This window comes from Littorina saxatilis, linkage group LG14, assembly GCF_037325665.1.
Source record: "Littorina saxatilis isolate snail1 linkage group LG14, US_GU_Lsax_2.0, whole genome shotgun sequence".
Classification (NCBI taxonomy): Eukaryota; Metazoa; Mollusca; class Gastropoda; order Littorinimorpha; family Littorinidae; genus Littorina; species Littorina saxatilis.
Genome location: NC_090258.1, coordinates 36,599,532 through 36,611,111, shown reverse-complemented (window position 1 = coordinate 36,611,111; position 11,580 = coordinate 36,599,532). Strand labels below are relative to the sequence as shown.

Sequence of the window (11,580 nt, the reverse complement as noted above, 5' to 3'; positions counted from 1 at the left end):
ATAAGACCACAATCTATTACTTTAAATATTAAACATTTGTTCTGTGCAAAGTCCATATTCCGTATCAGATTTTCTATCGTACGCCAAGACCACTCTAGTCAAGGTTGACCAAGACCACTCTAGTCAAGGTTTCGTAAGGCATGATCGTTTCGTAAAGGTGTGCAAGTGTCTGTTACAAAAGTCCAGGATGTCTACTGTTACAAAGTACATCTTACAACACTTGCCACTGGAACCGTCTCAGGGCAGCAGTTGCGACGCTCAGGCTTGGAAAACAGACTGTTACTGAACTTGAAAATTGTTTTTCAAGGTATGTAAATTACGCAGCACACAACAGAAGCATGGTTTTGTTTACATCAGTGTCAGCCTGTCACTCGATTTTGTGTTGCCATCAGCCAGACGAAGAAAATGGTCATTCATACAAATAGGTCTGGAAAGGGGTCCGATTCTGTTGTCTACTGAACAGGAGCTTACATTTTGAAGTTAAATTTGATAAAAGAAAAAGTATTATGACTATTAGGCCTAAAAAAAAAATAGGTGTGGTTACGGTAACCCGACCTACCCTATTTTTAGGGGCCGATCCTATAACTTTTTATTACATTTGTCAAAAAAAAAAAAAAAAAAACCAGTGCAAAAAACGCAATGAAAGCGAAAGCGCCCGAGTCGCACACTTATTTCCCTGTCAAGTAGGTTTAATTTGTACACATTAGAAAAAAAAGTTAAAAAAAAAAAAAGTGATTGCCTACCTACCTACCCTATTTTTTTTGGCTATGTTACCGTAACCACACCTATTTTTTTTTTGGCCTTAGGAGGGAATCTCTTCTTCTTTCGATTATTGAGGTATCATCACTGGAAGTTGTTAAGTAAGGTTAAGTACCACAATATTAACTTACTAATACTAGTCTTTGGCCTGAAAGTGCCTTGATTCTGAGTTAATGGGCACAGTGTGTTAGAAGTTTACTTTGATATTTGATTAGTACAAAAGTTTGTGATAAACTTGAGATTCAGCTCATTCCATGGAAGTCATTTGATAGAACTTGAAGTTGAACAAGTTTAGAACTTAGACTTAGAAAGTTAGAGCAGCTTCCAAAAGTTCCATGGTGTCATGTGAAGATAAATCTATGCTCAGCTTGCATGCAGAAGCAAGGATCGACACACTGACACACGATCAGAGGGCTCATTGAGGCTGAATATATGTTGGTCATGCAATCATTTTGGTGATGTTCCCTAAGTGATTAGTGTTTATTGTGCTTCATATATTTTTTCATTGTTTGGTGATGAAGTGGGGAAACTGTCACATTTTTAATTAAAATCAGTTTGATGTTATAGTTCATGTTTTCAAACTTTTCCAAATAACTATGTGCAGATACCAATTCACAGTAGCCTGGGGTTTACCAGAAATCATCGTCATGTCTCAGCCATCACTGGCAACAGTCCGAGTGGCAGTACTCAAGCTGACCAGAGCAGCAGCCCGTTTGTCCAGTGCAGGACATAGCACACTGACCTCTACCTGCACAGGCCTGCCAACAGCCACCTGCCGTGTCCAGAGTGACCCTGGCAAGAGGCACATTCATTGCTCCCAACACAGACTTGCTCCTCCATCTTCCAGAAACGTTGTCAGCGTTTCGTCCATTTTGCTGCAGGATGGCCTGGAGATTCAGGAGCTGCCCATCCTCATTCGCTTGCTGGACAAGGGAATGGTTCCTCTCACCAACCACACCTTCTCTGGTGAAAGGATTCGGCCCATGACCACAGAAGATGAGAACTTTCAGTATTTGTTGCAACAATGCGAGTCGGTGAGAGACGTGTTTAAACTGCTGGAGATTCCTGCACAACGAGTGACTGGCTATTCTGCGTCAGCAGCCTTGCAGAGAGTGAGTCAACTGCAGAAAATGAACTCTGACTGGGATGACCTGCACTCATTCATTCGCACAGCCGTCATGAGGGAGTTGAACGATACCGTCGGAAAAGACGTCGCTCAGCTTTCTAACGAAACGTTGCTTGAGCTGGTGTCCTGTTACATGACCATGGAGAGCTTCGAACAAAGCTGCATGTCGGCCATCAATGGAGAGATAGAGAAGCGTATGGTAGAGGAACAGTTCTCCATAGACGATTTGTGCAATTTGAGTCAGCTGTTACGCGCCTCTCCTAGAGGAGACAGAGACCTGATCAACAGTGTGTGGGTGTACATGGGCAACCACTACAGGGACGTGACAGAGACCAGCCTAGCCAAGGTCCTGGCCTGTCTGCCTCCCAGCCACAAGTACCTGCTGAAGGTGCTGGGCAAGCAGTTCCACAAGATCTGGTGGAAGATGCCGGCAGAGCAGGCGGTGGGGTGTGTGGCCAGCCTGGTGCAGCTCAACTCCCTGCAGGTCAGCATGATGACCGACCTGGCGCACTGGCTCTTCCTCAACATCCACCACCTCCCCGAGGACGGCCTCATGCAGTTTGTCGCCGCCTTCGTCCACTTCCGCTTCAGCGATTCCAACTTCACCACAGCCCTTGAGCGGTACATTGGCGCTCGAGGCGCGGACATGAACACGAACCTGTTGGGTTTGGTGATGGAGTATTGTCGCACTCGTCGTTTCTTCTCCCCCACCATTCTGGACGCTGCCGCCAAACATTTTGTGCAGCATGGAGAGACGTACTCGGCACTGCAGCTCTTCACCGTTCTGAGACCGTTCGGACAGCTCAACTACATGCCCAAAGATTGTCATGGCTTTCTGCTGCAATCAGAAAAGATGCTAGAAAAGCGCTTCACAGACTTCCACCCAGATCATCTTGCTGAACTTCTGTGTTCTTTTGCCTTTGTGGATAGAGTGCCCCTGAACTTTGTGCAGAAAGTGCTGACGCCAACTTTCTTCAGCAAAGTGAAAGGTATCAAATACAATGGAAGTCGCATTTTAAGGGCTCCTGACCATTTAAAGATATATTCTAATTTGTTATAGGTTTAGTTGATAGTTCACAGTGTCTGTACATTTACGGTTTTTTACCTCCCTTTTAAAACCTGATTATCTCATCTTTATAGAGTCTTAAATGTGGGTTCCACTGTACATACATGTAAACATATATATTCATGAAACATTAGCTGATAGTGATACATCATAGAAAACAATAGGTCACGTTGAACTATATATAATGTAGACATACTACATGCGTGAGTTTACAAACAGTATTTCCATACGTTACTGATGGATTTTTTTCATGTAGAACTTAGAGATTTACACTAACAGTTACGAACTAGTTGCGTTCTTGGTTCTGTGATAAGTTTATCTTTGTGTCATATTTTCACTCCAAGAAGTGAGGTTTGAAAGTACAGTTGAACTTGCCCTGGCGACCACCTCTTGATAATGACCACCTGCAAATTATGACCAGTCTAATGAAAGCCCATCATCATTCATCTTTCCATAGAGGCCACCTGTCTATAGCGACCACTGTTGGTTGGTTCCTCAAGGGGTCATAACACTACAGACAGGTTTGACAGTGCAATGTGTTGTGTGCAGGTTTGGCCAGGCCCCATGAAGCAGGCATGTGGCTGGAGATGCTGCAGTCTGCGGTCAAGCTGGACTCACGAGGTGTCCGTGTTCCGTATCTCTACAAGCTGCAGGCAGGGCAGGCTTGGAAAGGTCAATACACAGCTCTGCACTTTTGTCTCTCTTTTTCTTGTTAAATACTTTACAGCTACAATTATTTTAATGATTTTATAATAGAGTGACTCTTTCCCGATTTTCATGCCCTAGTGTGAAAGAGGTTGCGCCCCCAACACTAATGACAGTGCGGAAAACAAGAGCAAAAAGTACAAGTGAGAAAAAAGCCAACCCAACACGTACAGCAACAGTGATTGCACTTTGCAGGGAGAAAGTCACTCTGATGAGTATGTTATGCAGTTTCTGCTCAATTTGATGCCCTTTCCTTTCAAATAAGTACACATTGGAGATTCGTTCAGGCAATGATCACTGGCCTGTCGTGATTTCTGATGTTTTACTTCGTTGCTTTCTGTGAGACTTTTGCATTCTGTGCGTATCTGTACAATTTTGCCAGCTAATTAAGCATCACATATTAATGAGATTGTCTAATTTCTGTTTTCCAGGTGAAAGAATGAAGATGCTACAATCCCGACTACAGGAGACCCTGGACTCCATGATTGGAAACAGTCTTGTGAGGATGCGCACTTTTGGTTCCAACACAGTTTATGCTATCGGTATGTTGCGGCAACAGTATACTTTTCACTACCGTATTACATTGGAACCCCCCTTTGAAGACCCCCAAATTTAACTCTCCGGACCCCTTTTAAGACCTTGCTTTGACAGATTTTCTGTTCATAATTTACCTCCCTTTTAAGACCTTGCTTTGACAGATTTTCTGTTCATAATTTACCTCCATTTTAAGACCTTGCTTTGACAGATTTTCTGTTCATAATTTACCTCCCTTTTAAGCCCTTGCTTTAACAGATTTTCTGTTCATAATTTACCTCCATTTTAAGACCTTGCTTTAACAGATTTTCTGTTCATAATTTACCTCCATTTTAAGACCTTGCTTTGACAGATTTTCTGTTCATAATTTACCTCCCTTTTAAGACCTTGCTTTAACAGATTTTCTGTTCATAATTTACCTCCATTTTAAGACCTTGCTTTAACAGATTTTCTGTTCATAATTTACCTCCATTTTAAGACCTTGCTTTGACAGATTTTCTGTTCATAATTTACCTCCATTTTAAGACCTTGCTTTAACAGATTTTCTGTTCATAATTTACCTCCATTTTAAGACCTTGCTTTAACAGATTTTCTGTTCATAATTTACCTCCATTTTAAGACCTTGCTTTGACAGATTTTCTGTTCATAATTTACCTCCATTTTAAGACCTTGCTTTAACAGATTTTCTGTTCATAATTTACCTCCATTTTAAGACCTTGCTTTAACAGATTTTCTGTTCATAATTTACCTCCATTTTAAGACCTTGCTTTGACAGATTTTCTGTTCATAATTTACCTCCCTTTTAACTCATTCAACACGTCCACCCTATGACATGACTATACACTCAGAACGCCTGAGCCAAAGCATATAAATAGCCTGCTGACAACCAAAATTGGGACATTTTGAAAAAAATATTGTATTTTGAAAAAAATATTGTAAAAAACTAGTACATGTGGAGATTTACTTTTTGCACACAATTAAAGAAAGATCTTTCATTGTTTCAGAAATGTACTTTGTATTTGTCAAAAGGCTTGTTGTGTTTGTGTGGTATGCTATTGAAAATGTCAATAAATAGCCTGCTGACAACCAAAATTGGGAAATTTTGAAAAAAATATTGTATTTTGAAAAAAATATTGTATTTTGAAAAAAATATTGTATTTTGAAAAAAATATTGTAAAAACACTAGTACATGTGGAGACTTACTTTTTGCACACAATTAAAGAAAGATCTTTCATTGTTTCAGAAATGTACTTTGTATTTGTCAAAAGGCTTGTTGTGTTTGTGTGGTATGCTATTGAAAATGTCAACAATTTAAATAAAAAAAAGTCCAGAGGCACCACATAAATACTACAGACATGTTTGAAAATATGCACAAAATGTTGTTAGTGAATACTCAAAAAAGAATTTACTAACCTGAATGAGACAATGAGATGACTGGGTGATGACTATGATGAATATATCCATGTAGAAGAAAAGAAACACTTGCTGTCACAGTATTTACAGTGCCACACTTGGAAGCACAGCTCAACGCAAAACGCCACACCACATTCCAGGCACCAGAATCAAGTCCCATTGCGTTGGGTTTTATCCATAGAAGAAAAGAAACACTTGCTGTCACAGTATTTACAGTTTTTGTATAAATGACTTGTTTAGAACTCGGTTTATGCACGGAGAACATCCTTCTTTGTGTGCCACACTTCGAAGCACGGCTCAACACAAAGCGCCACAGCCATGTGGCCACAGCACATTCCCGGCACCAGAATCGCGTCCGTCCGCTTGCATTGGGTTTTGGCCAAAGTAGCATTGACACCTCGAGCTCTTGATTTGGCTAACTCATTCACCCTCATCACTCACTTATCCATCCATCACAACAACACTGTTTGATGCACACCTTCCGCACGCCGCTTCGCTTCGCAACAACAACACTGACAACTCGCGACATTTTGGAATCCTAAATATGAAACTAAGGCATGGGTTGGTGCCGTCAATGACCTGTAGTATCCAAACTAACCAATGAAATCAACTGTTCTGGGAGTTATTTGTCGCGTATGATAATGCAGCCGACCTCTGAACCTATCACGTGGGTTTTCGTATGGAAAATCCCCAGCGTGGTATTTTCCACTTCCAACGCTACTATTATGGCGGTGTGTGGCGAAGTGACTCACGCACCTAACGCACGGATTCTGGCGGCGTGCTGACAACGGCATGATCAGTCAACGCTTGTATTCTGGCGGCGTGTCGCGAAAAAGTTATTAAGACCTTGTTTTCTCAGACTTTCTGTTCATAATTTACCTCCCTTTTAAGACCTTGCTTTAACAGATTTTCTGTTCATAATTTACCTCCATTTTAAGACCTTGCTTTGACAGATTTTCTGTTCATAATTTACCTCCATTATTTTTAAGACCTTGCTTTAACAGATTTTCAGGTTTTCATCTGTACTGTTTCTTTTGTTAGAGTCGTGTTTGTTCAGCTTTAGGAGAATCTTCCTGAACTTTTTTATTACTTACTTATCCCACTGCTAGGCAGGGGTCGCGCTAAGATTTTTCAAATGGCCAAAAAACGCGTAAAGCAGAACCGATTTTGCGTCACACTATAACACAGTTAAATCATGTCAGGCTTGAACTGAAAGCATCTCTCAGCCTAGATTTGGCGCCACACGCCCAGTGCATTTTGGGGTGTATGTTCTGTTTCAGAAAACCGACCAGCGTTGCTTTGCGTCGCTTGCGACACTCTTATGCCGAGAGCACGTCACCTCATTTTGTTTTATCCAAAACCGACTTTAGATTTGAACTCGCGCGCTTGTGCTATGCTTGATCCAGAACAGACTAGAGATTCTAAACTCGCGCGCGTGGGCTATAGTCTGATTCAGTATTGGGATGTGCTGCTGAGCATGCCGTTTTGAATAGAAGTTGTTTTGCGTACGCGTTACGCATAAGCGCCGGGAAAATGCGTGGGCGGATTTTAAAACGCGTCAAATACGCAAAAAACATGCGTTAACGCGATCCCTGGCTTGGAAATGTGTCACTTCCTCTCAGTGGAAAATTAGCATCAACAAGAGTCACGCTACCCAGGTGTGTTATGTTCAGGTGTAATAAGCCACCTGCACTTTGGGTAGAATGCCTGAGGTCTTTCATGTGTCACAGCAGTGATGCGGCATGGATACCGTTTCTGAGACATCACAATTCACATACGTGTGCATGCTGGACAAGATTCAAACTTGTGACCCAAGGGTCAAACGTCCAGTGTTCTACCAACTGAGCTATCAGACCTCAATCCCATTCCTTGGTGCACTGTTTGGTATGTTTTTAGGGTAGTAACTCCAAGAGCAAAGTTGTCATCATTACGCTGATGTGTGATATTGTTGTTTCAGATGCGGAGGTGCATGTGAATGATAGAGGACAACCTATTCCAGTCAGTTACCACGGGGGTCAGCCGTCTACTTATGCAGCTGTCAGGTGTGTCTTTCACCCTGTTTTTCACCTGTTTTGTGCTGCAGCTTTTGCGAAATAGGCAAATTTTAAAAGCCTTTATGCAGTTTTGGCAAAACGCTGCCGTTTTGCGTGAGTGTTTTGCAAAAATGTTGCCGATTCCGCAAATTCGGCAATTCCGTGAATTCGGCACGACTTAATATTAACAGCTATTGTGTTTTCAGCGTAGCAATAGGGTCCGATATTTAGATGAGACAAGTATAATGCCGACGAGTCTAAATATCAGACCCTATTGCTACGCTAAAAACACAATAGCGATTATATAGCTGTTCTGACATTAAATTCTGTGTTAAAATCATGTTTTTGTCAGCAACACGTACCAGAATGGTCCATGTCGTTGATTGCAGATGACGGTTCCCTTAAGAGATAAGAAAAGCCGAATGCGAAAGTTTGTGTCAGTCGGCAACTGACACAGGCACACAAAAACGGCTGTTCCGTTTTACTCCCCTGTTTGTACTACATCTTTCGACTTTGGGCATTTTGTGGTGTTTAGGGACAGAAAATAATTGATTTAGTCCTGTTTAGCAGAAAAGGGTATGCTATCGACATTTTTAAAGCTGAAAAACATTCCCGAGAAGAATTTCAAGTTGTCAGTGTATGCTGTTGTCGATTAAAACATCGTGTGGTACAGATGGGTAAACCGGAACCATGCGTCTCTGTTATTGCCAATATGCTTTTGGATATTGGCAAAAATGGCCGACTTCCGTAGCATTATGCTTTGATGATCGGAAGAGACCATCCAATCACAGCCCCCGAATTCCCCCACGTGTCCATCAGAATAGCTATATATATATATATATATGAGTAAAATAAAAGTTCTTTTTTGGTTCTGTCCACTTTTAAGGCCACTTGGTTGATATTCTTGCAAATGTTTTGTTTTGTCTCCATCTCCATCACCTGTACCAAGATTCAGTGTTTCTATAACTCGTCTGCCTTAGTTTTGTATTCAGAAAGGAGTCAACAATTCACTGTCACGCGACAGACTTCATTGTCGTGTGATGGACTTGGCATAGCAGGAAACAATTATTCCTGTCGCTGACTCGTTTTGCAGGTGCCATTTCTTAACCCAATGCCTCCAAGACAGAATCATGCAGGCTGTAATGCAGTACCTAAAAGACTTAAATGAATGATCCAATGAAGCAAGGCTTGATCTCATCTGTTCATGCAGTCTTTCGGCACAAAAGGGGGGAAAGCAATTTTGTAGATGATTAATGCAGCCGTTACGAGATTTCAATCAATCAATCAATCAATGAGGCTTATATCGCGCATATTCCGTGGGTACAGTTCTAGGCGCTCTGCAGTGATGCCGTGTGAGATGAAATTTTATACGGCCAGTAGATTGCAGCCATGTCGGCGCATATTTACCTTTCACGGCCTTATTCCAAGTCACACGGGTATGGTAGACAATTATTAACTGTGCCTAAGCAATTTTGCCAGGAAAGACCCTTTTGTCAATCGTGGGATCTTTAACGTGCACACCCAATGTAGTATACACGGGGGGTGGTTCGGACACCGAAGAGAGTCTGCACACAAAGTTGACTCTGTGAAATAAATTTCCGCCGAACCTGGGATCGAACTCGCGCTGACAGCGGCCAACTGAATACAAATCCAGCGCGCTACCAACTGAGCTATATCCCCGCCCACATGAACTATTTTGCAGGCATTACTGGGCGCTCTTGGAGGCACTGGGTTAATGATGGCAACAGCTGATTTAACTCTCTCTTCTTGTTTCAGACTAGCCATCCTGATCTTGACGGCTGACCACTACTGTGTCAACAGCGGTCACTTGCTGGGCGAGTTCTCCATGCGCCAGCGACACCTGACCAAGCTCGGCTATACAGTGGTGAAGGTAAACCATATTTGCTTTTCGGTACAGTGGAACCCCCTTTTAAGACCTCAAACAATCTGAGAAAATCAGGTCTTAAAATGGGGGTAACTTTATGGAGGTTTAATACATGTAGACAGAAAGTCTGAGAAAACGTCTTAAAAGTTTTAAAAGGGAGAGAGTCTTAAATTTGGGGTGTCTTATAAGGGGGGTTCCACTGTAGTGTGTGACAGTTTGGGTGTGCAGGTGAACACACCCATCTTTGGGTGTGCAGGTGAACACACCCATCTTTGGGTGTGCAGGTGAACACACCCATCTTTGGGTGTGCAGGTGAACACACCCATCTTTGGGTGTGCAGGTGAACACACCCATCTTTGGGTGTGCAGGTGAACTCACCCATCTTTGGGTGTGCAGGTGAACACACCCATCTTTGGGTGTGCAGGTGAACACACCCATCTTCCCCTTTGAAGATCTAAAAATAAAAATTGAATCGGGTCTTAAAAAAGGAGGGAGTCTCAAAATGGAATTAAATTTACAGAAGATATGATAATAAAAAAGTCTGATAAAGGAGCATCTAATTAATGGGAAGACACCCGACAGGAATTTGTTTGATCAGTTTTATCCATGAAGTAAAACAATGGAACTCATTTTGAACACTCTTTACGATTACCCCCCTTTTAAAGACTGTTCTCTCAGATATTCTGATTCCAATGTACGTAAAGTTGCCTCCATTGTAATACTCCCTTATTTTAATACATGATTTTCTCAGATTTTTTTAGGTCTTGTAGAGACAAGAAACTTGAAACTATTCGAGACTCACCAAATTCATGTATTTGTGAAACTCAAGTTTATGCCCTTACCTGGCCTGTAGAACCTGAACACTGCTTTGTTGCTGTAATGTCTCTGTGTTGATTTTACGGCTCTATCTTTGACGAAGGAAGTTTGTGAAAATGTACACATATGCAGTGTACCACCATTACCTTTACAAGGGTGAATGTGATTGAAGTTGGTTCTGACATTTGTTGCAGGTGTTTGATGCGGAGTTTCTCCCCTTGACCAGAAGCGAAAGACAGAAGTACATGGAGAAAAAATGGCAGCGTTGGATTCGAACAGCAAAGCGTTCAGGAACATGATACTGTGCACCTTATGACTGTAAAGCAAAAACACTGTACATAAAACTTTTAGTGTAAAATGTGAGAACTGAATCTTCTTGTGAAAATGCAAGTGAAATAGATTTTGCAGTGCAAAATGTGGAGCGTCATCTTTTTATGCTAAATGTCGACTGAAATAAATCTTTGATGTGAAAAAACAGATCTGTTCATATGAACCCTAGTTGTCTTTCAGTGTGAAATGTCTGACAACTTTTTGATGTGTCATTTTGACAAAGGTTTCATGTTGAGTGTGCCAAACAGTACATGCACACATTGTGAACATTATTTGCAATATTCTCCTGTTACGAAAAAGGAGATTGGGAGAACCAATCAGACGCAAGAGCGTGTTGCAGGAGCACATCAACTTGATTCCTTGTCGTCATTTACTGCTGAACAAAACAAACAGCTCTGGAAACACAAACCCATACTGTCTTGCTTTAAAATAAATACAGTACCGTATTTGACGGATTACAAGATGCACCGTTTTATAAGCCGCACCCCCGACTTTAAAAAAAAAAATTGGGACGAGCCACGTATAGGCCGCGTCACTATATTAGCCGCCGTCGAAAAAAATATAATCAGATCGTGTCAATCAATCAAAACAACCAGGCAAACGAAAGTACGGTATTTGGCGAAATCGGCTCCGAGAATAAACAAATGAAACAAAGAAAAACAGTTTGAAGAAAAATATCACACACACAATTTGTAACCAACACACACATGTAGTCCCGCCCGGAATAAGCTTTTTTGGGATGATTTACGACTTTTGCGCACATTTCGAGCAGACGAAAACACAACATGGCGGCTCTCGCTCCTCCAACTATCGCGAGACACAAAAAAACGAAATCTCGCGCGCGCGAGATCCTGATACATCCGGTGTTTCTCTGTACGCTATCTTGTCACAACGTCTTGTTGACAAACGAAGA

At 41.7% G+C, this 11,580-nt stretch overlaps 1 protein-coding gene across 1 annotated transcript; it reads left to right on the top strand.

The window, feature by feature from the left end:
• Positions 1-108: 108 nt before the first annotated feature.
• On the top strand, positions 109-10,814 carry LOC138947694 (FAST kinase domain-containing protein 3, mitochondrial-like). Its single transcript, XM_070319224.1, has 7 exons — positions 109-307; positions 1,364-2,874; positions 3,501-3,623; positions 4,088-4,198; positions 7,561-7,645; positions 9,413-9,527; positions 10,532-10,814. Exons 2-7 carry the CDS (start codon positions 1,407-1,409, stop codon positions 10,634-10,636), a joined length of 2,007 nt encoding a protein of 668 aa, XP_070175325.1. The 5' UTR covers positions 109-307; positions 1,364-1,406; the 3' UTR covers positions 10,637-10,814.
• Positions 10,815-11,580: the final 766 nt, after the last annotated feature.

Coding starts and splice junctions, on each gene's coding strand:
- LOC138947694 (XM_070319224.1), top strand. CDS start 1,407: ATGTCTCAGCCATCACTGGCAACAGTCCGAGTGGCAGTACTCAAGCTG. Junction 3,624..4,087: donor GGCAGGGCAGGCTTGGAAAG/GTCAATACACAG, acceptor TCTGTTTTCCAG/GTGAAAGAATGAAGATGCTA. Junction 7,646..9,412: donor TCTACTTATGCAGCTGTCAG/GTGTGTCTTTCA, acceptor TTCTTGTTTCAG/ACTAGCCATCCTGATCTTGA.